Raw genomic sequence first — 25,733 nt, 5'->3', positions numbered from 1 at the left:
AGCACTGTGACCCAAGTTCTGATGACAGATTAAAAGGCAACGAGATAAACTTCAAAATGTTCTTGATGATTCTTACAAACAGATTTCCTTTTACTTGATTATATTGATAGGTTTTTGCATTTAACTCCATATTGGTAAATCAGAAGTGTGTATAAAAGTAGCAGAGAAAAATCTGCTTTGTTATTTGCATAATGTGGTAACGCTTTATTTTATAGGTCCTTTAATTTTAAACCAATTTTTTTGGAAATTTTTAGAGTAATTTGAGGTATTTAACAGTTAATTTTTAGGACATTTTACAGAGACTGTTGTGCAATTTGGTAAAAATTACAAGAAACTTTGTTTAAATTGGTTTAGTTGGTAATTTTTCTTTAACTGACAGAAGATATTTAGTTTTCAGTGTGTAGTTCTTTGTGTCAAACTACATATTAGCATATTAACCCTCATAACCCTTTCAAAGAAATGTCCTAAGAATTATGATGATGATGATTATTATTATTATTATTATTATTATTATTATTATTATTATTATTATTATTATTAGTTACACAGCAGCTACTTTTAGGAAATTATTGAAAAAAAACCTAATATGTTAATGTTGGGTTTAGCACATAAAACTACACACTGACAACCAAGTATTTTCTGTCAATTAAAAACTGTCAAAAGTCTATTTTATTAAGAAATTTTGAAAAAGAACATCTACGTATAAATACAAATAGCCTATAATGAGTGGATACTTACCAACTTAAACACCTTTTTTTCATTTTTATCTTATAATTTGAATAAAACGTCCTTAAAATTAACTGTTAAATACCTGCAAAAAATTACCAGCAAATCAGTATAAAATTAGGAAGCGTTACCCATAATGATACATTATTTGATCCAAAATAGAAAGGTTTTATGAAATCGAGCACCATCCTGGAACCGTGTTGAGTTTCGAGTACTGAAAGCGGTTTTGGTGCTATAATACTGCCAGTCGAGTGACACCCAGCTCATACCGACTCTGAAAACTAACGCGACAGAGACTCTGAAATCTGAATACGAAGGCTTCGACTGAAGAGTGCAAACTGCGAGTCCTGACGGTGCATCATGTGAGGACGCACATCCAAGTACACAGTCTCTGCCTTCACTTAGCTGCATGTTATATAGCTCAGATATTCAGATATTTATTACAGCATCGTACGGAAGGCCGAAGACGTCAACTGTGTGTGATTATTTATGTTGTTTTAGTTTTCTCACAAACACAAAAATGACTTTAAAATCTCGCTTTGTTTTCTGAGATCATGACAAGATTACTAATTATCATGAAAAAACAAAGTCCGACATTATTTTAAATAAACCTTCATTGTGATAATTACTTAGTGATCAAGAAAACGAGATTGTTACCTGGAGAACATTTTGACATTTTAAAGATTTTTAAATCATATGACAAGAAAGTTTTGGCCGAAATTGCAATTTTTGTTTAGCTTCATTAATTTTATCTGAAACCGAAACTGTTTTGGCCAATGATTAAACCGCTGTACGATCTCCATTTCATTCCAAGAACAAAATATTTTGTGTTCACGAGGAAACAAAGTGCGTTAAAAGTGGGAATCAGGAAATAACTGCTTCCTTATAATGAAAAAACATTAGAAATAATCACACAAACCTGGCCTGTGATGTGACTGTGCTGTCCAGCCCCTCATGTCGGGCAGTGCAGTGTTTTTTTTTTTTATAGTTACTGTTAAACTAAATGCATTAACAGAGGCACCCAAACCAACATACGATTAAAAAACCCTCCGTCCTGCCAACATTTCACACTCTAACCAAATCAGGCACTTTTGTTATAATCTCACAAAAACGCTGTCAGACGACTCATCCACGCGTCACGTCTGCGGCGTCAATCCTACTCCGAGTTCATTATCACTTGCTAAAACTCGCTCGAGAACCGTTTTAGCGCACAAATACTCATCGAAAACAATCACCACCGAACCTGTTCTCTCTGCTTTAACACCTTATTGCACAGAACGAGCTGTTGACGACTAAATTGGTCAGTTTTTTTGTTAAAAGTGTGGGGGGGAAAAAAAAAAAAAAAAAAATCAAAAAGGTTTGTGGTCATCAGAAGATAAAAACTGCTCTATTGCTGAAAATAAATGTTATTTTAAGTTAAAAAGAGACGAAAACTGATAAATAGCAAGACGAATAAAACACATGAGAAACGTTTGGTATATTATTCTGTACCAAGCTGAGCTATTAAAGTGAGAGTTTTTAAAATTGTCCATTTTGTGGCCATGGCGTCGTATTCTAACAGTCCTTTTTATGCACCTCGCCTCGCAGTAAGGCAACAAGCGATACACACAATGCCTCAAAAGAATGGCAATGTACGTGGCTTTGTTTTAAAAAAAAAAAAAAAAAAAAAGGTTTCATTCAGTGTCTGTGCTGGTAAGAGTGTAGAGATACGCTTCTTACTGTCTGGCTGAATGACTGTGAATAACCATCCATTGGCTTAAAGGGAGACAGAAGAGTAAGCAGTAAGGCAGCCTGCCGTTTTTGAGAGAGAGAAAGAAAAAAAAAAAAAAGGGGGGGGGGGGAAGGGGGGGGCGAAGCTTTGCTATTTACGAGTGTTCTCGACTAACACGTTGCCATGGCAATCACACATTTGCTCGACAGACAAATACAGTATTGTATCAAGACAAGCTGAAAACACACAAACATGTAAAACTGTCTACAATATAAACCAGCGACATTAGGCTCAACGTGAGGCTCAAGTCGGGTCCTCACTGGTGCTGCTTCGTGCCCACCCATGCAACAAAAACAAAAACAAAACAAAAAAAAAAATCTGCTGTTTTTGTATTCCCTGCTACCTCGCCATGCTCTGTTTTATGATCCAGAAACACACACTTGAAATTAAAAAAAAAAAACAAAACAAAACAAAACTTTGAGCTGCTGTAAAATGTGGAAGGCGAGGATGTGAGTTTTTAAAAAGGAGACAGAATCCATCATGATTTAAAATACAGCAGAGGAGATGAGGGGGAGAAAAAAAAAAGAGAGATGCATGGGTGGGAGCACAGAAACAATTGGCTGGTTTCAAATTGCATAATGCAGCTGTACTCCTCTCTGGCTTATGACATCCTTACGCAGCCTGCTGCCGTCGTCGTGTTTTCCGGTGACCAAAGCTGCGACGGCACGACGTCGCTCTGCGCGATGAGACGAGGCGGCTGATCCGAAGTCGAACACTAAGACTGGCTGAGTGGGCTGGTGAAGGTGGAGGGAAGTGGAGGGGAGGGGGGGGCGATCAGGCGAAGTACATGGTCCTCAGTGTGTCGTGGTGGATCTGAACGGCCTTGGCCAGCGCCGTGGGGTCCCTGCCGTTACTCTGCCCTGAGACGTGGCTGCCTTCAGCGCTGCCGGGAGGAAATGAGCACGGAGACAGAGGGAGATGATGGTAAGTAGCATGAAAAGGATCTAAACTACTATTAAACATTTATAAAAAAGGCAGTTCATGGGCTTTAACTCCTTAAAACCAAGCAGTATGTGCCGTACCTGTCGTGCTCTTTGTCGACCAGGTGGTAGCGGGCGCGGAAGGCCACCAGGTGGGCGTAGTAGGCGGGTGCTGGGATGGAGACGGAACGCGTGCAGCGTACGTAGGTGTGGCACAGCTGGTAGGTGAGGAGCTGGAACTCGTCGGCGGTGAAACAGTTGTCGTCCCACAGTACGTGGTAGTGGGAAGGCCGGCTCGTACCCTGGAGGGAGGGAAGTCGAGTTAAATGGCACCCGAGAGGAAACGGATCCAAACGACGAGCGGCTATAACTGAACGAGACCAGCTGACCAACACACACTGCAGCCCTTAAACAACTTAAACTAACTCTGGTATGAAAAAAAAACAACATGGTGCTCAGTTTGTTTCACCTCCTGCTGCTCTCCACTGCTGGAGACGATGTTAATAACAACACAGCGGAGAACTCCTCTTCCCTCTTATTTTGTTGTTCTCATAAAACATAAGAGGGAATAGCCATCAGCTCTGGAATCAGACTAAATAAAACGTGTAAATTAAAATGTTATGAGTTCTGTTAACTAATCAATAACAACTAGTTGTTGCCTTCAAGACCAAATAAATATAAAAGCATCCATGTGTTGAGCTGCTGAACTCTGAGACCAAACATTTCTCGTTGGGGAATGTTTTGTTGTTTCCATTGCATCTTAACACTTATTAAAATGTTACCACAAGTCAGTTGTTTTTTATAGCTATCTCTAATCAAAACAGACAGATTCTTACCAATCACAACAGTTAAATTCTCTATAAAACTATCATCTTGTTACCATTTTCTGGGCAGTAATTATAAAGACCAAAGCAGGGTGTTGAAAGTCTGCGCTGGTGTCGAGAGGCTTACCTGGATTCCAGCGTGACTGCAGAGGTAAAAGTCAAACTCGTAGGGGTGGGTAATGTCCGTGTCCACTGTGGTGCCGGCAGGAATGTTCCCACTTCTTCCAACCTGCCGGGAAAACACATTCCAACAAACTCTTTAAAGATCAGAGCAGTAATAATAATATCAGATCCTTCAATCTCTCTTATCCTTTTTGTTAGATAACGGCTCATAAATTTAATCCCACTCTACCGAATCAATCAGAGAGATGGAGAGATGAGGTGGCTATAATAATTAGTAGACCCAGAGTTCCATTAATGTTATCTACAAAAAGAAATCCTGCGAGTTACTCACCCGTTCGTTGCGATCTGCACAGAAGAGGCGTGTGTGATGGCGTTTCTGTACGACGATGTAGGTAATCCCTGGCTGGTAATCCTTCTCTAGACTGATGCAAGCCTCCCTGATGGCCAGCAGCTCATAGTAAAGCACCTACACAGAAAAAAAAAAATAAAATTACCTTTGCTAAATTGGTGCAGAGACACAACAACAACAACCCTCCAGGAAAATGAAAACTAGTTACTGGCCAACAAAACATTAAAGATCTAAAGAGAGAGAAAGGTTATTGTACCTGTCTGAACTGGCCCTCAGACACTCCGTCCCTGTAGAAGATGATCCTGGTTGGCTTGTAGCGGGTCGATTTGTAGAACTGGATCAAGAGCTCTCGCACCATGGAGGCCAAGTCCTGGATGACCTCCTGTCTGGGCCTCTGGACCCGCACCGTAGCACAGTACCTGCTGGGATGGGCGTCCATGCTGCCCACCACCTGTAGAGGAGGCACAGCAGCCGTCAGCCCTATTATTCTGGTAAAATCTGTAAAAGCTTATAAACTCCACGGCTTTTCTGGGCTTTGTTTGCATCACTTTAGATGCAGACAAAGTATATACAAGTAATAAAAGGCCTAAAATGAAAACTAAATATATTTAAAAATCATAATATTATGTTCTAAACTCCCAAATTAGGCTCTAAAATAATGCAGGAAACTGTGCTGCGTGTCTATTTCTGTTAAATACTGTATAACAGCAAGGAAAAGCTGGTATAACCCAGATCAGCTTCACTACAGTTACAGTACTAACCTATAACCAGTAGCACCAGAATGGTTGCTACCAGTTCAACAGCATTTCAGGGGAAGCAAAAGACTGATATGTGTAGTGTAAGATAAGAAAAAATAAAATGTATTGATCCCTGCAAGGACATTTAAGTGTGAGTTGTATTTCACTGTATACAAAAGTGGGGAGGAAAGACACAAAGTGAAGTCTCACCGCTGCAATAGATGGTTTTTTCCCGTCTCCTGCTGGAGGATGAGTGACATCAGCCCCGAGGAAGATGATCGGCTGCTGGAACACAGAGGGCCTGGATGGAAGACAAGAGACACAAAATTATCTTCCAACAAGTCTGTCATAATGAGTCATGAATTTATCACTACTGAGGTACACTGTAAACAGTAAACATGCCCGTCATAATGTTACGTATGAGTCAAACAGCAAGAAGGTTTTTGTTAATCTTTTATTTGCTGTGTTGTCTTTACCGTTGGTGTGGAACCAGGATGTTGTTGATGCCTCCCAGCTTGACGTTGATCTTGAGGCAGAGGTTGGAGAGGGTCTGTGGGGACGTCTTCACTACGTTCTTCACCTGCACGCACTGGGTGGCCATGCCCAGGAGGGTGTCTCCCACCCGCTTCACCTCAGCTGTGGGTCAGAGATTGGACGTTCATGTTAGCGCTCGGCCATATTCCTCATAAAATACCTCATAAATAAACTGAGGCTACTTTATGTTTTAGTCTAAGGTAGAAGTAGCCTAGGAGGTTTGAATCTAACTTCTCTACATATTCACTTCTTGATTTTAATCTCAGTTACTGTAGTTGTCTTATATTATACTATAATATTACTATTATTTTTATACCATAGACGGGCGTTTTGCCAGGCAGGATGACGATGATTAACTGCAGCCCAGCGTAGGTGTTCTTCAGGTGTCTGAACATGGGCTCCACACTATCAGCTCCTTGGGCGTATTTACAGAAACATGGCTGGCCTTGGATTGGCATCCCGGCATCCTTTGAGATTTTCCGCAGCTGGTCAGTGAAGCTCCTGCGTGTAAAGAAATTACCAGCAAATTAGTTTATTGATATAATTCCACAAGTCAATTTAGGAGTAACTAATGTGTTGTTTCTATTCCAGAACAAATCAGTGTGTTGTTATAATAACTCTTGGATAGATGTATCTTCGTTTTAATGCATGTTTAAATCTAAAAAGACCACATTTTGTGACAGACATAACTGACACCGTTTGTGATTTCCAGCTAAATTTGAACTTGGTAGCATACACTGATTATAGTCTCCTGATGTTAAAAGTGGCACTTTGATGCCTTGAAGTGTGTTAGCTTTTCAACCCTAACCTCATTTGCAAAAAAAACTGTATGATGTCTTCCTCCATCAATCAAATTCTCAGTGTTTATCACGTCACTGGTAAGTCGCCACTCCGCTAATAAGCAACTAAACCGAGCAATGACATTAATTATGTGAGCTCACTTGAGAATCTCCTCACGGCACTGTCTCTGGGTGGCGAAGCAGGCGATGGCCCACATCTTGATCTCTACTCCGGTGTGGAACTGCTTCCCCCTCATGTCCCACACCCCGTGGCTGGGTGTGGCCACCGTGCGGTTCTGCAATGACAGTGCAGGGTTGATCTGCTGGGGCTGGCAGTCACGAAGACACACACACACACAGTACATCGACACACACAGACAGTGATGTGGGTTCAAAAGAAATCGGGCAGCCAGCAGGATCTCAAGATCAAGGGCTACTGATGAATACAGTAGGCTGATGATGGCATTTGAGATGAAGTTTTATCTGTGCTCACTTCTGATTGGGTTGTGCATTTAGGTTGTATTGCAAGAAAAATGATTTCTATGACAGACATGCAAAACAAAATACTTTTAAAATAAAACAAGTTCTCTAGATGACCTCTCAAAACAGCATGCATGTGTAAAAGAGTGTAAAATCTCAGCAAATTCAAAATAGAAACAGTTCACTCAGACAAAGAAAAGATGTGAGACAGACATGAGGAAACCAGAGAGAATTGTGGTGAAAAGTGGACGCACATCAAACATGAGAACTAAAAGCTACAGATTCTAATCACAGGGTTTCCCCCCTCAGAAATGAAACGTTTCATTCAGAGAACTGCCTACAAGTGAAGCCGCACTGGCTCATTTTCAAATGATACTAACACAATTTAAATATCCGAAGGCTTATTTGATAGATCATCATCCTTCGGTTTTGGCAGAGAAAGTCCCCGACCGCTAAAAACCATTTTGGATATTTTTGTTAGGCCATCTTGTACACTTTTCGTTTGACAAACTGGAGGAAACCCTGCTGTCTCAAACACACACACACACACACATTGAAGGACACACATGCATATGAAGCGTGATTTAAAGGAAGGTACCATAAAGGGTTCAGAGCTCACCCTGCCGCCATATTGCAGCATGGGGGCCGGCAGGACGCGGCCCATCACCTGAGCCATCTCGTCACGAACGCGGAACTGGAACTCCTGGACGAACGGGTCGGCCTCGTAATTTGCGCTCCGCACCTGAGAGGAGAAAAATTTGTTTTTAGTGCAGAAGACAAACATTTAGAGTTCATGCAGTATTATCTCTGGTCGCCGGGACACTCACCAGCCTGCTGATCTCTTCCTGTCTGTCGGGGGCAGAACGCGCTGTTGCTTTTATCATGGTTGACGTCTGGTTATCTGTTAATTTTTTAATGCAGCGCTGTCCGGCAACGATGTTGCATACCTAGATGGAAAAAAACAAACAAACAGTAATTCAGGTTAATCCAGCTCTTAATCCATCCTGATAATCAGACCGAACTGCCATTTCGTTACACTTCACTCATTCAGTCTGACGTTGTGTTCATGTAAGTAGATTTCTTGTTGGGAGTGGGTGTTATACGCTGACATCATTTGATATGGAAGCTGGGAGCAGTTAATGTTTTTTTAAAATTGATCAGATAAAATATGTTGATTTAAGAGTTATTCCCGTACATGGAAACAGTTTCAACTGGTCAATCTCATCCATGCTTGTCACCATTTTTCCTAACATCATTTTTTTGTGAATGTATATCAGAAGAAGACATCCTCATTCTAAATCCTACCTACTAAGATCTGACTAATCTACTGTTTCTCCAGCTGGTGGAAACACGTGTCAATGGGCATTGACACCAAACCTGTTTGAAACTGAGACGTGGGCTATGATTCAGAGGTCTGGAACCAGGCTGGTTTTAACACATAACCAACATTATCAAGCAACAGAGTGGATATAAAAATGTAATTTAAGATTTATGGCACTGATTTAGAAGTAAAAGAATAACTTGACTGTCAGACTCTTAATGATTCAACTCCTATTTGGCAGTGAATGATACCGTCTCGGTTCCTCCTTACCTCCAGGGGCAGGTAGGTGTGTTTCTGTTCCTGGCCCACCTGCAGACAAGGCAGGTGGGGATACTTCAGCTGCAGATTATACTTCTCTCGGAAGTACTGCGCCACTGTGCGCTCAACTGTCTGACCATTCTCAAGCTGCAGAGGAAATCTGTGGGTTTCAAGGGTACAAGAGTTGTTGAATGTATTATTAGATTTGATTTCAGTTTGTCAGTTCAGTTTTTTTTTTTTTTTTGGAGTGTGGGTTAACAGCTTTTGGTTTGAATGTGAAAAACGTACGTCTGGAGGGTGGCGGGGCGGCGTGTTACATTGCAGACTCTGTACTTCCTACGCATGGTTCCGCAGTGTGTCACTTCCACTTTAAGACCTGTAGAGACATTGGAGGCATCAGTGTAAATAAGTATCAGCAAGGTTTAGAGTGAACATCTGAACAGACCTTTATGTATCAAATAAGCAAAGCATCAAAACACTGAATACTGTCAACTACAACAACACACAGAGCAGTGCAGGGTGACGCCTCTAATGGCAGAGCACTGAAAACAAGCTGCTGTTCCTCGGTGACATACAATCAGTACCTTTGATCTCTTTGGTGAACTTAACCCTGTGGGAGTCTGTGAGCGGGCGGGGCTGCTCGTCAATGTTGTGAATGTCCAGGACCTCACACATGAACTGGATGACTGGCTGGGCTTTATAAAAAGCTGTGGCTGACACTGAAATGATACAGAGCAAGGTCACAATAACACAGGTGGAGGCGGATGAAGGTTCAGGACGTGTAGCAGACAGATTATTCTTTGGGGCAAAAGAGATTAATGTTTCAGTTTGTAGTAGAGTCTATGACTATTCAGTGATGAAATGCTGTAAGTCAACCAGTTCAAACAAGATTTCAAAGAAGTTCAAAGAAGTCTTATGCACAAAATCAGGGCATTTTGAGTTGGTCATGAGGTTTTGAGTAAGATAAAAGAGCTGTTTAATTTCATTATGTATTGATCTGATCTGATCCTAGATTTCTCTGTCACAAGTGTTGCCATATCTGAGTGACAAAAAAAAACCCCAACATTTTTTAAAAAGGCTGCATTCCCAGAATCTCTGCATAACAGGAGATGAAATTAAAATACACAACTGGATGTCCTTTGTGTGTTACTTGCTCACCATCGATGTTGAGCATCATCTTCCACATGGCCGGCCGTACCGACTGATGAAAACCAAACCAAACCTCTCTTCCTCCACCTAGCGGGTGGTCGTAGCCCTCTGGGGAGGAGAAGAAGGATCGTCCGACGGGGGTGTACCTGGTGAGCAGAGCACAGAAATAAAACTCTACCAAGGCTGAGAGTTGCGTTCCCCGTTTGGTTTACTGGGGGGGCTGAATAACACAAGTGCTGCCTGAGTTACAGGTCCGAATCACGGGGAGCTGAAAAGGTTTTCATTCATGTTACTGAAAGCTGTTTTGGTTGGTACATCCTGAGGTATATTACAGAAAAAGATGCTTTTAATCCATATCTGCATGCTGTATCCAAATCCCACTTGGGTCGCCTAATTTACTAAAAATATATCCACCTGTGTTATTGTAGAGCACTTTGGGTTCATACTGTTCATACAATATGAACCTCGGATAATATTTCATGAACAGAGAACTAATCAACTGAAAATATTCTGCTTCTGCTTAATTCAATACTATTTAGACTGTAAATGTTCTCTAAATGAAGCCAAATCATTGACGCTGGAACCTGTAACAGGGGAAAAGGAAACTACAGCAGTATATTATAATCATGATTATTAACGGTGATGATGTTCTTAACCTTATATCAGCTTTAATTTCTTTACTATGATCATTTGGAAATTCCAATTTCCAAGGGAGAGATCTTACTTCATGGATGGCAGGTGTCGAAGGACGACGTCCACGGCGTGAACGGGGTTAGTGCTGATGGGTTTCTCCAGGTCCAGCGGTTCAGGCATGGTGCGTCCTGTCAAGACTTCGTGCAGCATGTGCCAGCTGACCAACGACACGAACCTCATGCTGACTTTAAACGGGCGGTCCTTCCCACCTTCACCTGGCAATGTGACATCCAGATCAACCTGAAGAGGAAAATGAGGGTCATTTGTGTGCCACCAACCCGTTAAACACAACTTTATGAACATATTTTCGGGGTTTTCCTGAGCAAGATGATGAAAAAGTATTTTAGTCACTTCAGTCATAAAATCTTTAGGCTACATTGAGTTGGGAATCTGTTCAGCTGGCATTCCTTCACACTGTTGCACTGATACAACAGTTAAAAAAAAAAAAAAAACATGTTGCTGACCTTGACTTTGGTCAAACTGGGTCAAGACTACACAAATCACAGGCGGTAGAGTCTTACCCCGCTAGTGGCGACAGGAAGTGGGCTCGCAGTGTAGAGGCTTTTCTTCCCATCGTAAACTGGCAGATGGTCACCAAAGATGGTCACCTTGAAATGCTGAACCATGGAGTCCACCACCTCCCTAGAAAGACCAAGAAAAACATATCACCATGATCAATATATGTATCCAAACTGACACAAACTCAAAACATTTTTTTTTGTGGAAAAACAGTCTTGAACCAGTTTTGGTCTTTTCTGTCACCTGTTGACCCGGCGAGGACATTTATCAGGCTTGATGTCCACTTCATACAAGTAGACGTCGATCTTGGGGATTTCCACCTGGAAGCAGTTCGCCAGAAGCTTGATGGCCTTCCCAATGGTGCCATAGCCAGGTCGCCGTGGCAGCGAAAAAAGGGCTCGGGCTTCAGCGGCTCCTACAATAACACATGTAAAAAAATAAATGAGTTAAAAAAAAAAAATTAAAAAAAGAATTGTGTACAGCACACTCTGGCTTTCTTGATAAACAATAACTTTAATATCAACTCTGTCTATGTTGATGTTAAAATGTATAGTGTTAATGTAAATGGTTAAAGCTGCTATAATCAATATTTTAAGATAACAATGGAACAAATGATTATGTTTATGGGAAAAGGGTCACTCCCAGTAGACTTATAACCCAACCTTCAGCTTTACAGAGCATTTTAGCATCTTCAACTCCTTGTTTTGGTTTTCTGTTTCACTCTCACCACAGAAGGCAAACGGTTTTTAGTGAAAAAGCTCTCTGTACACCACCTGCCTGACAAAGTTAGTGACTAGCTGGTGAACATAGTGGAGCTCAAAGCTGCTAAAGAGACAATTATTCCCCTCAGAAGTTGGTGGAGACCGAAACTGGGTCAATAAGAGAGTGACTATTGGACCTAAATTTGACAAGCGAACAGAAACACGACTCCAAATGAATTCCTAATGTTGCTCCATATCTGCTGGATGTAGGTAGGTAACGTTACCATATAATCTATGAGGTGATAGGTGGAAATGTGTCAATGGGGTGAGTCAACAGCTGCCAAAAAGTGAAATAAAAAAAATAAAAAAAATGTTTGACATGAGAGAAGTTTGACTCAATATTTCATTATTGTTCAACGTGGTACCAATACCCAGAAATTAAACCATTCATGTAAATTCTAAATCATCTGTGTCCCGACATTCAACATCCCGACACAGCTAAAAACAGAGCCCAAACAGATACTCATGTATAATAAACCTGAAGCTTCTGAGAGGAAGACAAACTGACTGTGGAGGAAGGAAGTGGTTAATTAAGAGGAAAGAGCAGACGGCGAGTGCTGGGACTGTACAGGGTCATGGACGTTAAACATTGCCTCATATTTAACTGACAAAACTGGAAACAAACGGGCCGACGCCGTTTTTCCCACATCAATCTGATAAAGACCGAATAAAAGGTTAGAGAATTTGATGACATTTTGCGTAAAGACCGGCTCAGCGGTCATAGATTTCTCTCTGATCGACTGTGGCCTTTGCCAGACGGGAGGAGAAGTAGGCGGGTGTCACCACGCCAATTTGACACCAATTTTCATAAATGCCAAACTGGAAACTACTCAGTGAAAAGAACTGACATCACGCAACCACACAATTTCCATGAATGTGAGTCAGAGGATCTGCACACTTACACACACACGCACACACAAAGATCAACGTGACATAAAGTCTGCACATACACAGCGGGTTCAAACTGTAAAAAAAAAAAAAAAAACAGCAAGGCGTGTGCTTTGTTGTCGTGGGGGGGAAAGTGTGAGGAGTTTGGCAGTAATGATTAATGTGATCATGAATTACGTGAGACAGACAGAGCAGCTGTGGGTGGAAAATATTAAACTGTTTCAGCTCGCAGCGGCGTGCTCCAATCAGGGTCAAGGGGCTGACCCCGCCGTAAGGAGGCATCACTCTGTAAAGGACTGCACTTTCAGCTGATGCGTCGCCAGGTCGCTTCTTCCCCTGAGCGGTTCCCATGGCAATGGCACCCATGTGGCTACAGTTTTCTCCATGGCAACTAAAGGCAAGCTGACAAGAGGAGGAAAAACAGGTGCACACGGATTTGTCTTTATTTATCTTGGGAGCTCTGGTGACAAAGACGTTGTCTGTTTGAAATCAGTTTGAATTGTTCATGTGGAAAATTTCAAAAAGGGAAACACGAGTTACAACAAAATGAATACGACATTGTTTTTTGGCTTTTTTTTTTGTATTTTTGAGGAATTATGGAAAACACGCTCGACAAGGCAAAAGACAGAAAACAGCTCCTGCACCAGTAATGACCCAAAAACACAAAGGTTCAGTGTAGAGCGAGTAACAATGAAGAGATTAATGACCACTTATCAGGCTGCTTCATCATACAAATGCACCACACAAGCAGGAGCGGCCCACACAGAGCTGACATTCAGCCCACACACTTTAAAAGGAGAACTCCACTGATGTCATATTGCACAGTCTTAACATCACTTAGCGAAAACTGGAGACCAAAAAAAAAAAAAAAAAAAAAAAAATATGAGTAAAGCTAATGTCATTTTAACCTCCTCATCCTTCCAGACCGCAGGTATTAAAACACTTATAATATGCAGACAAACACTTTTTAAACCTGAAAAACGTTCATTGTAATTTGACTCAAGATCCTTAATTTCCAAAAGTACCAAATATGACACCCTGAATTACAAGATACCGAGCCTAAAAGGGTGCATAACATACCCGTAATTATTGATTTCATGCGTGGTCGACACATATATATTAGATTTTAATATTTAATTTGTTATACTGAGCTCAGAAGAAGTGCTGATTAAACCAAATTCAGAATACGCCGCATATATCTGACAACAAAACCAGATGGCGCCTTTTTAAACGTCTCGTTCTCGATACATACCAACATATTTCTCTTGTACAAACCATCACGTTCACACAGCGGCCTATAATTTCGACAGCCTCACTGAGGGGGGAAGACTGGCCTGTTGAAGCGGCATAACAAGTTTTCCCGGTGAGCCAAGCAACAAGAAAAGATCGTTTTGTAAAGTCCCATGCTGCTACGCATTTCATCTTCTCCTGCGTTCAACGTTTCACACAATGAGCTGACAATGACAACCTTATTCTGTTACACATTAATTGTGTCCGGGGGGGCGGAAACCCAATCAATGAGCAATTTGCTGCCCTCATGGTTATCTGTTAGAAATCACACATTAGGAGTTTAATGAATGAAAAATGTGAGAGAAAGGGAATGAGGATGGTGAAAAAAAGAGACAGAGAAAGCCCAGATGTTCAATCAGAACAGAAACAGTTATGATGAATCTATAGTTTATATATGCAGAAACATTCACTGATTTCAGCTTCTCTAATGTGAGGATCTGCTGTTCTTCTGTGTCTTATATCATTATTAATTGAGTATCTTTGGGTTTTGGTGTGTTAATCAGACAAAACTACTTGAGAAAAATCAGCTTGGGCTCTGAGAAATTGTGATGGACATTTTATTAGGGCTGCAACTAAACGATTATTTTGAATATCAATGTATCTGACGATTACTTTCTCAATTAATCGATTAGTTGATTGGTCTATAAAATGTCAGAAAATGGTGAAATGTTGATCAATGTTTCCAAAAGCCAAAAGGTGACGTCCTCAAATGTCTGTTGTTTTATCCCGACCAACAGTCCACAACCAAAAGATATTAAGTTTACTGTCATAAAAGACTTAAGAAACCAGAAAATATTCACATTTCACTTAAGTGAGACATTTTCTTCTTAAAAAATGACTCAAACCGATTAATCCATTATCAAAATAGTTGCCGATTAGTTTAATAGTAGTCAACTGATCGATTAATCGACTAATTGTTGCAGCTCTACATTTTATACAATGAATTAAAAAAAACAGAAAAGCCAAATGAGTTGATACTAAAAATAGCTGCCTGTCATACAATCTTGTCAACAACTGATGGTAAACAAATACAAATTTTGAATTCAATATACTTGGGCTACAACTAATGATTATTTTCTTTATCTATTAATGTGAGGATCATTTTCTCAATTAAACGATTAGTCGTTTGGTGTGTAAAATGTTGATCACTGAAGCCCAAGAAGGTGCAAACTCAAATGTCTAGTCTTGTCCTGACCAAACAGTCCATAAACCCAAAGATATTCAGTTTACTATCGTAGAGGACTAAAGAAACCAGAAGATATTCACGTTTAAGAAGCAGGAACAAGAGAATTTTTTCTTTAAATCGATCATCAAAATAGTTGGAGATTAATTCTCTGTGCTCATTAATCAAAGTCTGACAGTGTTTTAAAGCTTCTCAATTTACCTTTGCTCTCTGATAAAGCTGTTGTTATACATGTGCTCATACAGTGAAAAGTGGGTGGAGTGGGTGTAGGTCATTTTCAATGAACCAGTATGGCCCTTTTTTTCTCTTCCCAGTCCAGTCCGCTGGCCCCAACAACATCAATAATATACAAGCTGTGACTCACAAATTGAGCCCGTTGGCAACAAAGCAAATTGACTTATGTCCTGCAATGCTCAATTGATTTGTAATTAACTCAGGCAGCAGTTAACTGAACTTTATCTAATAGCTGAGATAACTATGGCAGCAGCTGGTGTGAAAGGCTTCAAACGGATATGAACACACACACACACACACACACACACACACACACACACACACACACACACCTCCTTGAAAGTGAGCCTGCCTCTCAGGCTTCAGGCACACCTGACGGGATCACCACCTGCCTTTGACAGCCGAGAAAGAATGACGTAGATAATAGAAGAAAAAAAAACCCAGTGAGACTGGTTTGGGGAATACACACACACACACACACACACACACACACACACACAAACATACACGTACACACACACATACACGCAGAGGAGGCGGAAAAGTGACCGGTAAAACAGAGCACAGAAACGCTTTATGTCTGCTGGAGTTGGAATTGTGAATTTGAATACAGTTTCCATTATGAGCCGGAGACTCATTTAACTACTATGTCACCTACTTTCAGTACGTCTAATGTTAACTTAACAGTACCAGCCTTCCCTAAAAGCTATAATATGGGGGTCAAATGTGTGACTTGGACTCTACGCTGTCTGAAAATAACTCGAGTGCAGCACCTGGACACCAAATTAGCGCTGTCGAGCATGGCCGTTAGTCTGGGGATCCCACCTGTTGTTCCGATTTCCATTCATGAGGTCTCAGTCCGGATGAACCCGGCCGGCACCCAGTGATCGATTCTCCCAGCGCAGGTTAAAGCTTTGCTGGCCGACACGCCGCTCCCCGCTGGCTCCCCGCTTCCCCCCGGGCACCCCGCTCCCCCTTACGGCTCCCCGGCTCTCTGCTCCCCGGCTTCGGTCGCTGATGTTGAACCGGGCCGCTTGTGGTTTTCCACCTGCCTGGAGCCTCTCTCCCCGACCTGCCTCACCGGCAACTTGGCAACTCAAAGTTGTACAAAACGTCCCCGCTTAAGTACTTCCAAAGTTGTTTGTGTTGTGGCTGAAACGAGAACAACATTATTGTCAGTGTTGGACATGTTTGTGACAGTTTTAAAACACGGAGTTGGTTGAATTTCGCTGATAGCTGTTAGCGGCTGCGGCTAACAGAGTTAACGTCAGTTAGCTTTAGCCGACGACAACTAACGACTTGAAACACAAAACTGACGTGAATATTTACCCGTTCAGTGACTGGATTCGTTTTCCCGGTTGGTTAACGTGACAATTCGGTGTTCTTCTTTATCAAACTGAGATGTGGGATTCACTACGCCGGCGTCCTCCTCGGTATCGGTGAGAAACCGGTCTGAAATCTGCTGTTACGCCGCCCTCTCTCTTAGTAACGGCAAGCTAGTAGCATTAGCATGTTTCTACTTCCGCAACGCTCTTTCAAAATAAAGTAGGATTAATGGCAACAGGTGTTGCGCAGGAGATGTTTGTTTTGTTGCAGACAGGTATTAAGACATATAAAATACTCTGCTTGGAACCATGATGTGTGTCTGATATGTTTGTTTTTGTTTTTTTTTTTCACAAAGAAGTATAGATACTATGTTAAAATCTTCCTTCTCTCTCATTAAAAATCCAGAATCTATAAATATGTAAATATTGTACCATTCTGCGCGGTGAAGCTTAAGCATCCAAGTGAAGTAACAGTGGGCATGAACACATTTTTGAGTGGAATGAGACTTTGAAGATGAGTATAACATTTGGAATACAACATCTGTTCAGTTTGATGAGAGGATTGGAAGTGTGGCTGTAAAATTAATAAGTTGTGCTCCAAAACCACCGACACAGGAACAGTTTCTCCCCCTCTCGCTGTCACACACCAGTGATAATTGATCCCTAGAGGGGGAAATTCACGTTACAGCAGCAGTGCAGGAAACAAGGTAACAGATAAGAACTAGGAGTAATAAAGAATTCAGTTTATATACGTTATAAACATTATACACATTACATTACTTAGGTTATATTTTCTAACTTGTGGGTTGTAAAAATAGAAAAGTTGTGCAAAATATGTGCAGAAGAAGTGGTTCTGGTAGATGTAGCTATAGATATATATGTATATGTTATATAGGTCAAGTAATGAATACAAAATAAATTAAACATGCAGTAGTGTTACCCACATAGTATAAATATACAGTACCAGTCAACAGTCAGGAGGGAGGCAGTGAGATGGACAACAATTTTTCTGTCTTTGTACAACTGGGTTTATTAGCAGGGAGATTTTCAGGTACATAAAGAAATCGACTCAAAATCGAACTTTGGACACTCTCATGGATCTCTCTATCACAACACAATTTGATATGTTAAAAAAAAATTAGTGAAAACTAACAACATGGTATAAATATATAGTATACTGATTTTAAAAATCTCTTTTTTTTGTTTTGTTTGTTTTCTTGTGTTTTTTAATTACTGTATTTTTTCATACGCTAGCTGTTTCCCTGGTAATCAGTTTTGTTACTATATGCCAGTGCTTCTCAAAGTGGGGTCTGGGGACCCCCAGGGGTCCTTGAGGGGGTTGCAGGGGGTCCCCTGCAAAAAGGGGAATAATTGATTTTCAATCCATCCATAAGTAACACAATGACAGAATGTATGACTATTTTGGTCATTGGTTTCATACACTTTCTGTAATAAAACATCTAAAAGCAAAAATCTTATCAGATGGGGGTCTGTGGTCTAATCTGTGTCAGTTTAGGGGTCTTTGATGTGAAAAAGTTTGCTGTATGCAGGATGTAATACATAAAAAATCATGAGGAAAAATGTTTCAGCAGCGGTCTTACGGCTACAGTTTTACTCCATTTTCTTAATTGATTTCTATATTCTATACAAATATTACCGTTCTAGCCGTTTCTAATAATTTTCCTCTCTAGATAATTTTCTATGATGTATTTAACAAAGAAGATGAAGTGGTTTCCTGTTTTATCGTGTCTGTCTCTGTCTAACTTGACGGACTGTCGCCTCCGCTGAGGGAACTCCGTCAGGAAATACCAACTTTAGAAAAACGTCACTTCCTCCAAACTTTTTTTCTCAAGTTTTTACGTCATGTTAGAAATTAGACGTACGTAGGTTGTGTTTCACCTTTCGTAATTTCCCATGCCCTTTCCCGTCTGTCCAGGTATTGTAAGAGTTTTACTGCAGAGAAATGACACGGTGTAAACCTGCTGTGAGTTGTTTGCATGTATGCATGGACATACTTACTCCATACTGTAGATGTCTCTAGTTTCCAGTTGTAACTTTACAACAGCTCCATCCATAAACCACAGAAGAGCATAATCAGGAAATAGTGCACTTGCCTGAGCAGCATGAGGAATCACTGTTTTCACAAGAGAAGTTGATGCCGCAACAAGCAACAAGCAGGTGTGACTTCATATTTTTATGATTCTTCCTATTTTTTTTTAAACATGACCTTTGCTTTAAGGTGAATTATGTGGGTGGATGAGCCTCTGTCTTGCATGTATTGTTAAACAGAAGTAAGAGCATGCACGGCAGCTGCTCATCTAGATGTTTAAACAGCCTTTGAACTACTCATCTTGTGTTAAATCAGGATGGAAAAGGTGATCAACTGTTTCAAGAAAAGTCCAGATGCTGTGGCCAGACTGATCTGCTTCCCCTGGGCTGGTGGAGGGTCCATACACTACGCACGCTGGGGAAACGTCCTCAGCAGCTCCATAGAAGGTAAAAAAAAAAAAAAGGCCTGTAAGATATTGTGTAAGTGCTGAACATTGCACTGTCACTCCATCCTGTTTACTTTATAGTCAGTATTTCATAAATGTTTTTAAATAATTAGATTTCTTCATGTACAGAGAAAAGATATTCAGTTCCCCTTCTTAAAAGGAGCTTGAATACTGCTGCACTCTGCTTGAAATGTTTTGCTCTTAACACATTTTCTGTCACTTTCAGTATTTGCTGTCAAACTTCCAGGCAGGGAGAGTCGAGCCAAAGAGCCGTTCTTCCAGAACATGCAGCAGATTGTGGATGAGGTTGTTGGTGTTTTGTTACCGCTGCTGAAAGAGAAGCCTTTTGCTCTGTTTGGCCACAGGTATGATGATAATACAAGTATAATACAGTGAGTAAGTAACACAAAGTCTGTTATGATAACACATCACTGCCTCCTTTTTGTTTCTAAAATGTTTTATATTTCTGATCCGTCTCAGTTTTGGCGCCTTTACGAGCTTCGCTGTTGCAGATGCTCTGAAGAGACTCCACAACCTCCAACCGGTTCACATCTTCCTGTCTGGTGCTTCTGCTCCTTATGTAAGTGATTACATAAAGACTGCTATTTTCATTTTTCTGACTTTTGTTTTTAAATATGCAAGAGGAATAATGTTCATCACGCTCCACTGTTAAAAGTAATTATCATCCTCCCATGATGTCCTGATGGATGGTTATTTATTTAAATGAATTAAACACCAAGTAACTAATGAGATTGAAATGACTGATTAGAGAGACAAAGCAGATCAGTATTAACTTCTATTTTTATGTCTTTAGTCCAACACTGCTTGAAGAAAAAATATTCATTCACAAAACATCCAATTTCACAGATAATTTCAGCAAAGCCTTCATTAAATACTTTTTATATTTATACAAGAAAAAAAAGAAGTTCTTACATCCAAAGTCATGAAGTTATAGCTAAGTCTTTAGTAAATCAAATCAACTTTATTTATTTAGTATTTTACACACAACACAGTTGATCCAAAGTGCTTCCCAGCACACAGAGAGGAAGACAAAACAAAACAACAAAGAAAAAAAAGAGAAAGAAGAGACAGATTTACAGAGACTTTAGGAAAAATATCTGAGCTGGATTAAGTTAGTCACAGTTAAAGGCTAACAAGTAGAAGTATGTTTTAAGATGCTGCTTGAAAATCTCAATAGTGGAGGAGAATCAGATGGTGGGAGTAAAAGATGCGTAGGACCAACAAAAGTCTGTAAATGGAGAGGAAAGCAGAAATCGTGCACACTGTTGGTCACTTATACTCAGTTTCTACAGAAGGAACCAGGTGTTTTGTTGGGTACTTTCATCAAATAAGACTCTAATCTGACCTGATGAAGCTGCACCGACAAAAACACCTGAATATTGAGAGTTTCTAGTTTAGACGCTTTACAGAAGACAACAGTTTGGTGTTAAGTCATTTCTATTCTGTCTTTTGTCTTTCAGTCAGAGACACGAATCAACGCCCCGAAGAGATGCGGCTTAACAGATGATGATTTCCTCAAGTGGATGACTTCGATAGGAGGAACTCCTCCTGAGCTGCTGGCCAACCCTGAAGTACTGAAGCTCTTCCTTCCTGCCCTGAAGGCCGACCTGCACATTGTGGAGAACTTCAAGTGGGCTGACGACTCTGTTTGTTACTTAATTCATATTTAAGCATTCATTTTAAATGTTCTGTGATTCAGAACGAATGTTTTCCTGCAGGTGTAACAAGCCAGACAGTCCGTTTCTCTCCTGCCCGGTCACATGTCTGGATGGAAAGGATGATATTCCTCATGACTTACAAGGTCAGTCTGATGTCCTGCTTTATTACACACAGTGGACAGAGCCACAGGTTTCAGGATGCTCAGTATAGAAATAGCAGAACAGTAGCCTCCACAAATTCAGTTTGCAAGTTGCAGTTTTGTTAGATGAATTGTTCAGGAGTTGAAAAATTATTGATTTAGTGCCAAATACATACAGTGCACATTACAAATAACCTCAGAGCAAAGACACATCACCTCCATCTTTATGTAGACTAGCCTGCAGTGAGGGTGAAAAATGGAAAAAGCTAATTTTGCCCCAAAATATATATCAGACAATAGGCTGTGGCTGTAGGTGCATTAAAAACATAGTATGAATTTATGTTACTGTAGTACAGTGCTGTATGTGATCACTATGTGTGCTGAGTGACTCAGTTGAAGTTATTTCACTGTTTAAATGTAATTAATTTTTTTTTTTTCATCAACAGCTTGGAAAGACATCACAACAGGAGATTTCACCGTCAGGATGCTGAATGGATCTCATTTTTACCTGAAGGATCCTGGAAATGAAAAAATAATATTAGACTACGTCACAAAGCACCTGGAAACATCCGAAATGGACTATTTATGATGAAATATGTGCAACTGTAGATTGTATCTAATGACTTTAATGTTTTGTTTTTCTACTAATTCATTGTGAATTAATTTAATTCTGTACATTTTAGCTGTGTAACATAATGTGTTTGAGCTGTGTGGAACCTCATGTGTAATAAATCTAACTTAAGAAGCCTGAAAACGACAACATGAAATGGTCTCAGTCATCATCTTGGTCTCTTCTGAAAGGAGTTTGTAACAAAAAGAATCAGCCTACATGATACTGAACCAAATTTACATGTGAGGAAACTGACCTATTTTACTGCTGTGTTTTGCATTTATTCCTGTCACGTAGAATTATAATCCTTTGTGCTTTCAAGTAATACATAGTGTGTCAGTGTTGGGTAAAGATTAAACCAGATGCCATCCTAAATAAGCTAACAAACCCCAACTGGCCATTCACGTCACTACTTGTTAACCAATTAAGAACTTCTTCAGTTTGACCAGCTCCACATCTCTCTATTAATATAACATAAAATCAACTCAACAGAAACAAAGATTTTTCTCATTTTAATTTCTAAATCTATATTCAAATACATACAGTCCAAAACCATGTCCAGTCAGTTAAAGTGTTATTTGTCGGAGGTACATAAAATATAGTTTCTGTTTGAGATGGTGGACATGTCCATAAATATTATTTAAATATTTCTTCATCACATAAGCAACATTTACAGTGGTCTTATCCTTCAAGTTTAACATTTCACCTTAAGTACTGTCCTCAGAAAAATGAAAAAAACACACAGAAAAGAAATTAATTCAGATTATAGAGATGGAATTGATTTCATGTTACTCTGTATGCTTCATATTGCTATAATTTCCCTTTTTTATCATCTGTATAAACAACAAATCTACACATATCTACATTCTTGAAAATGTCTTGTATCACATTAAGGGATAAGATACTCTTCAGGGGATGACGAGCATTTGCAATGTTTGACAAGTTTGCTATGAACCAGAGGAGAAAATAAGACAATGTTCAACATGTTCTGGTAAATAACCTGCCACTGTGCGTACAGGATCTCTCATTTAGCTTTGCTCAGTGAAGGGTAAAGTTAGAGCAACAACAGAAGCTGTTTCAACAGCACAAAGGTTATGGGATTGTGAAAGTTTTGTGCGGAAGCAGGATTAAGATTAAACGAAGGAAAAGAAAACATTCTCTAGTCAATTTTTTGAGAGTAGACGGTGCAAAGTCTGAGGTTGTGTTCTGTGTCTTTGGCAGCCATGTAAGAGGGAGATGAAGTGGGGAGGTGGGATGCTACATGAGGTCACCATCTTAGTGAGAAGGTGGCGGTGGCGGCGGCGGCAGCTGGTCGTTGTCGCCCCTCTGCTGTGTGGCGGGTGTGTCGGCCAGCATGAAGGAGTCCGTGGAGTGAGTGCTGGTGCGAAGCGGAGCCAGGCGGCGCAGGTTGCTGGGCGTCCACGGCAGCCTCACCTGGGCTCTCTGCGAAGGAGCCACTGTGCTGCTGTCGAGCTCGGCCTCTGCAAGCCATGGCGGGATCTGCATCGGTGCCATGGGGTCCTGGTCCAGCATGAAGGCTGGATTCTCGATTCCAGCTGAATGAAAGACAGAAACTGAATTAGTGTTTGCAGGTTTTTGGAGGTCAAAGATAAGAAGACAAGGTGTCGGATTCATTTTACCTCCTGCTCTGTAGGTGACCCTCATGGGGAATGAACCACCTGCTGAGTCGTAGCCGGAGGCGGTGTCCCCCTCTGAGAACTCAAAATCTAGAAACACAAAAAAAGTTTTAATAAAGGTTTTTTTAATGGAGCACCAAGTCTAGTATTAATAGGCATATAAAACTGATACAAACCTTCATCACCAGAAAGGTAGCTTTTACTTTTATCCATTGATTTTCCATTTGGCATCTGCAGTAAGAAGAGCAGTCAAGTCAAGTTTTGACCATTAGGGTTGAGAATCTGGGTAATTTTTCAACACCAGAGTTTTGGTACAATACCTTTTTTAATACCTTACTTTTAAAATTATAAATATGTTTTACTGCAAAATTCTATTTTTTACACATCCAAAGAAACAAAAGGTCTGAAATCTTAAATGTTTTCTAAACACAAGAAGCTGCACAAGAACTTTGTCCTTCTAAAATAGTAAAAAAGTTGGCGACATTTCTCTTTAAATTAGGTACCTTAGTGATCAGAAAATAAGATTGTCAGACCAGAAATTTAATACCATCTTTAGTTACTAGACAGTTCTTGATCCTCAGTGATATGGACACATAAAATAACATATATGTTATGGATTATCCAACCTTTTGCTGGTGGTCTTTCTTTGGGTGCTTGCTTATCGTCTTTGGTGGAGCGACACCCATCTTTGCGGACTTGAAGGACTCCAAACGATTCCTCATGGTCCTCTGGAAGATCTCCTGCACCTCATTTTCATCTTTGTTGACATCAAAGTGGCTCCGGCTGTACCTATGTCGGTGCTATAAACCAGAAAACAGAGGAATAGAATAAAATGGAGCGTGAGAAGTGGAGAACTGATGTTTGATAAAAAAAGAACAACTCATTATTCATCCAGAAAGTTTATTTCTTATACGTTTCAGGGTTTCAGCTTTAAATGTTATGAATGTAGTGCATATGGAGGATCATGCTCACCTGTTTCCTGCCCCTGTACAGATGCTGCTGCAGCAGGTGATGAGTGTTAATGTCCTCAGTTTCCCTCATACCGTTCATGGTCTGCTCGTGCATTTCCAAGCTCACCGATGGCACAGGGTCTCTCCTGCAGGGGACAAAATCATGTCAGTTAGTTCATGCGTAATTTAGGCTTTTGTGGCAAAAAAAATTGCAAGAGATTGGGAGCTAGATGGTAGGATGGTACAGTGCATTTTAACTAGTTCAGTAGGTTTAAAGTGTGTTGTGACTGTGTGTGAACACTAGAGGGCAGTGTCTGAGCAGTCACATGGAGGCAGCTGATCTGTAGCTTTCAATATCTTTATCTAAGCATGTATATCTTAACATTGAGAGATGAAATGAAAGTAATTAAAGGAATTTGAGTGTTTTTAGTAAGTACTTGTTCTTGAAGAGTTTGTTCACCACCAGCCCATCCTAGACAGGTTTATATAAATACTTCTAATCAAATTTTATCTCTGATTAAACCAGCTAAAAGGGTTTGCTCACCTCATAACAGACGTTCCACCATAATCATCTGACGTGTCGTACGTGATGTCAGGCATGACCTCTGAGATATCCTCACCAAACTTTTTCTTGAAGTCAATGAACGCCGTTTCATTCCGGACAAACTCCAGAGAGCCTCTGCGTTCACCCTGCAACAATGAGACCGGAGGATTTCTTTACCAACAGCATCCAATATATAGTTATACTTGTCCTTTAATGTCAACTTTGCCCATCGCTCAAAAACATGACAACAAATGTGTGCTACCAGTACACCTCAGCCTCTCTGTGTGCGACCCTCACCTCAGCCACATAGCTCATGGCATCCTTGAGGTTCAGCTTATGGAAGACTTTGAAGACGTAGTCGCGGTTCTTCCTCGCAGATGGCTTCATCAAAATCCCTGTCATCCATTTCTCCTCAAAGTTATTCCACCTTCACAGCGAGAGAAGAGATAATTGTAGCTTCATTCAAACACATACAGTCAGGCAGTTTTACAACTTGAAAAGATGTGTTTACGTACTTGTCTCTCATGTAGTTGTGTCCTATTTGTCCAGATATGTCTTCTATTGCAACAAGCATGTGATCAAAGCACTGAAAAACATCAGAAGATATTCTGTAATCGCTGGACTTTAAACTGGAAGTTTATGTTTCTTGCGGCTGTTTTTAAAAAGGGGAATTTTTTTTTACCTTACTCTGCACTTTCTCTATGAGTGTGAGCTCAGTCTTTGCAGCTCTCTTTACTTTGAGCCAGGTGACAAGAGGCTTCATTGTTACTCCCTGCAACAAAGAGAGATTTACAACAGGTTTGTCCAGTAGAAA

At 40.5% G+C, this 25,733-nt stretch overlaps 3 protein-coding genes across 6 annotated transcripts in view; 1 reads left to right on the top strand and 2 right to left on the bottom strand.

Moving 5' to 3' along the window:
- Window positions 1-784: 784 nt before the first annotated feature.
- Window positions 785-16,524, bottom strand: ago3b (argonaute RISC catalytic component 3b). 2 transcript variants are annotated; one of them, XM_044336545.1, is made up of 19 exons: window positions 16,365-16,524; window positions 11,427-11,598; window positions 11,186-11,306; window positions 10,696-10,904; window positions 9,981-10,117; window positions 9,407-9,541; window positions 9,111-9,198; window positions 8,835-8,982; window positions 8,071-8,190; window positions 7,842-7,985; window positions 6,926-7,059; window positions 6,301-6,485; window positions 5,927-6,086; window positions 5,661-5,751; window positions 4,970-5,164; window positions 4,696-4,830; window positions 4,369-4,470; window positions 3,520-3,719; window positions 785-3,380 (listed from the first exon to the last, which is right to left on the bottom strand). In XM_044336545.1, the coding sequence occupies exons 1-19, from the start codon at window positions 16,381-16,383 to the stop codon at window positions 3,272-3,274; spliced, it is 2,604 nt and encodes an 867-aa protein (XP_044192480.1). In that variant the 5' UTR covers window positions 16,384-16,524; the 3' UTR covers window positions 785-3,271. The 2 variants fall into 2 exon arrangements, with proteins under 2 accessions (XP_044192480.1, XP_044192481.1); XM_044336546.1 differs by having other exon boundaries at window positions 7,863-7,985.
- Window positions 16,525-18,741: 2,217 nt separating this feature from the next.
- On the top strand, window positions 18,742-21,957 carry olah (oleoyl-ACP hydrolase). Its single transcript, XM_044335309.1, has 7 exons — window positions 18,742-19,042; window positions 19,230-19,360; window positions 19,586-19,724; window positions 19,840-19,939; window positions 20,841-21,010; window positions 21,099-21,181; window positions 21,625-21,957. Exons 1-7 carry the CDS (start codon window positions 19,020-19,022, stop codon window positions 21,765-21,767), a joined length of 789 nt encoding a protein of 262 aa, XP_044191244.1. The 5' UTR covers window positions 18,742-19,019; the 3' UTR covers window positions 21,768-21,957.
- Window positions 21,958-22,287: 330 nt separating this feature from the next.
- Window positions 22,288-25,733, bottom strand: part of LOC122969555 (sodium/hydrogen exchanger 3-like) — a 31,367-nt gene continuing 27,921 nt past the window's right edge. For all 3 annotated transcript variants that reach the window (XM_044335305.1, XM_044335304.1, XM_044335307.1), the window contains 9 exons: window positions 25,602-25,691; window positions 25,435-25,505; window positions 25,217-25,346; window positions 24,920-25,065; window positions 24,398-24,521; window positions 24,052-24,225; window positions 23,602-23,656; window positions 23,429-23,515; window positions 22,288-23,344 (listed from right to left, as the gene is read on the bottom strand). In XM_044335305.1, the coding sequence (XP_044191240.1) occupies window positions 23,064-23,344; window positions 23,429-23,515; window positions 23,602-23,656; window positions 24,052-24,225; window positions 24,398-24,521; window positions 24,920-25,065; window positions 25,217-25,346; window positions 25,435-25,505; window positions 25,602-25,691 (1,158 nt within the window). In that variant the 3' untranslated portion in view covers window positions 22,288-23,063. The remainder of the gene's footprint in view (window positions 23,345-23,428; window positions 23,516-23,601; window positions 23,657-24,051; window positions 24,226-24,397; window positions 24,522-24,919; window positions 25,066-25,216; window positions 25,347-25,434; window positions 25,506-25,601; window positions 25,692-25,733) is intronic.

Source organism: Thunnus albacares, chromosome 19 (assembly GCF_914725855.1).
Source record: "Thunnus albacares chromosome 19, fThuAlb1.1, whole genome shotgun sequence".
Taxonomy (NCBI): Eukaryota; Metazoa; Chordata; class Actinopteri; order Scombriformes; family Scombridae; genus Thunnus; species Thunnus albacares.
Note: the sequence above shows the minus strand (reverse complement) of the source record. Positions and strands in the feature narration are given on the sequence as shown.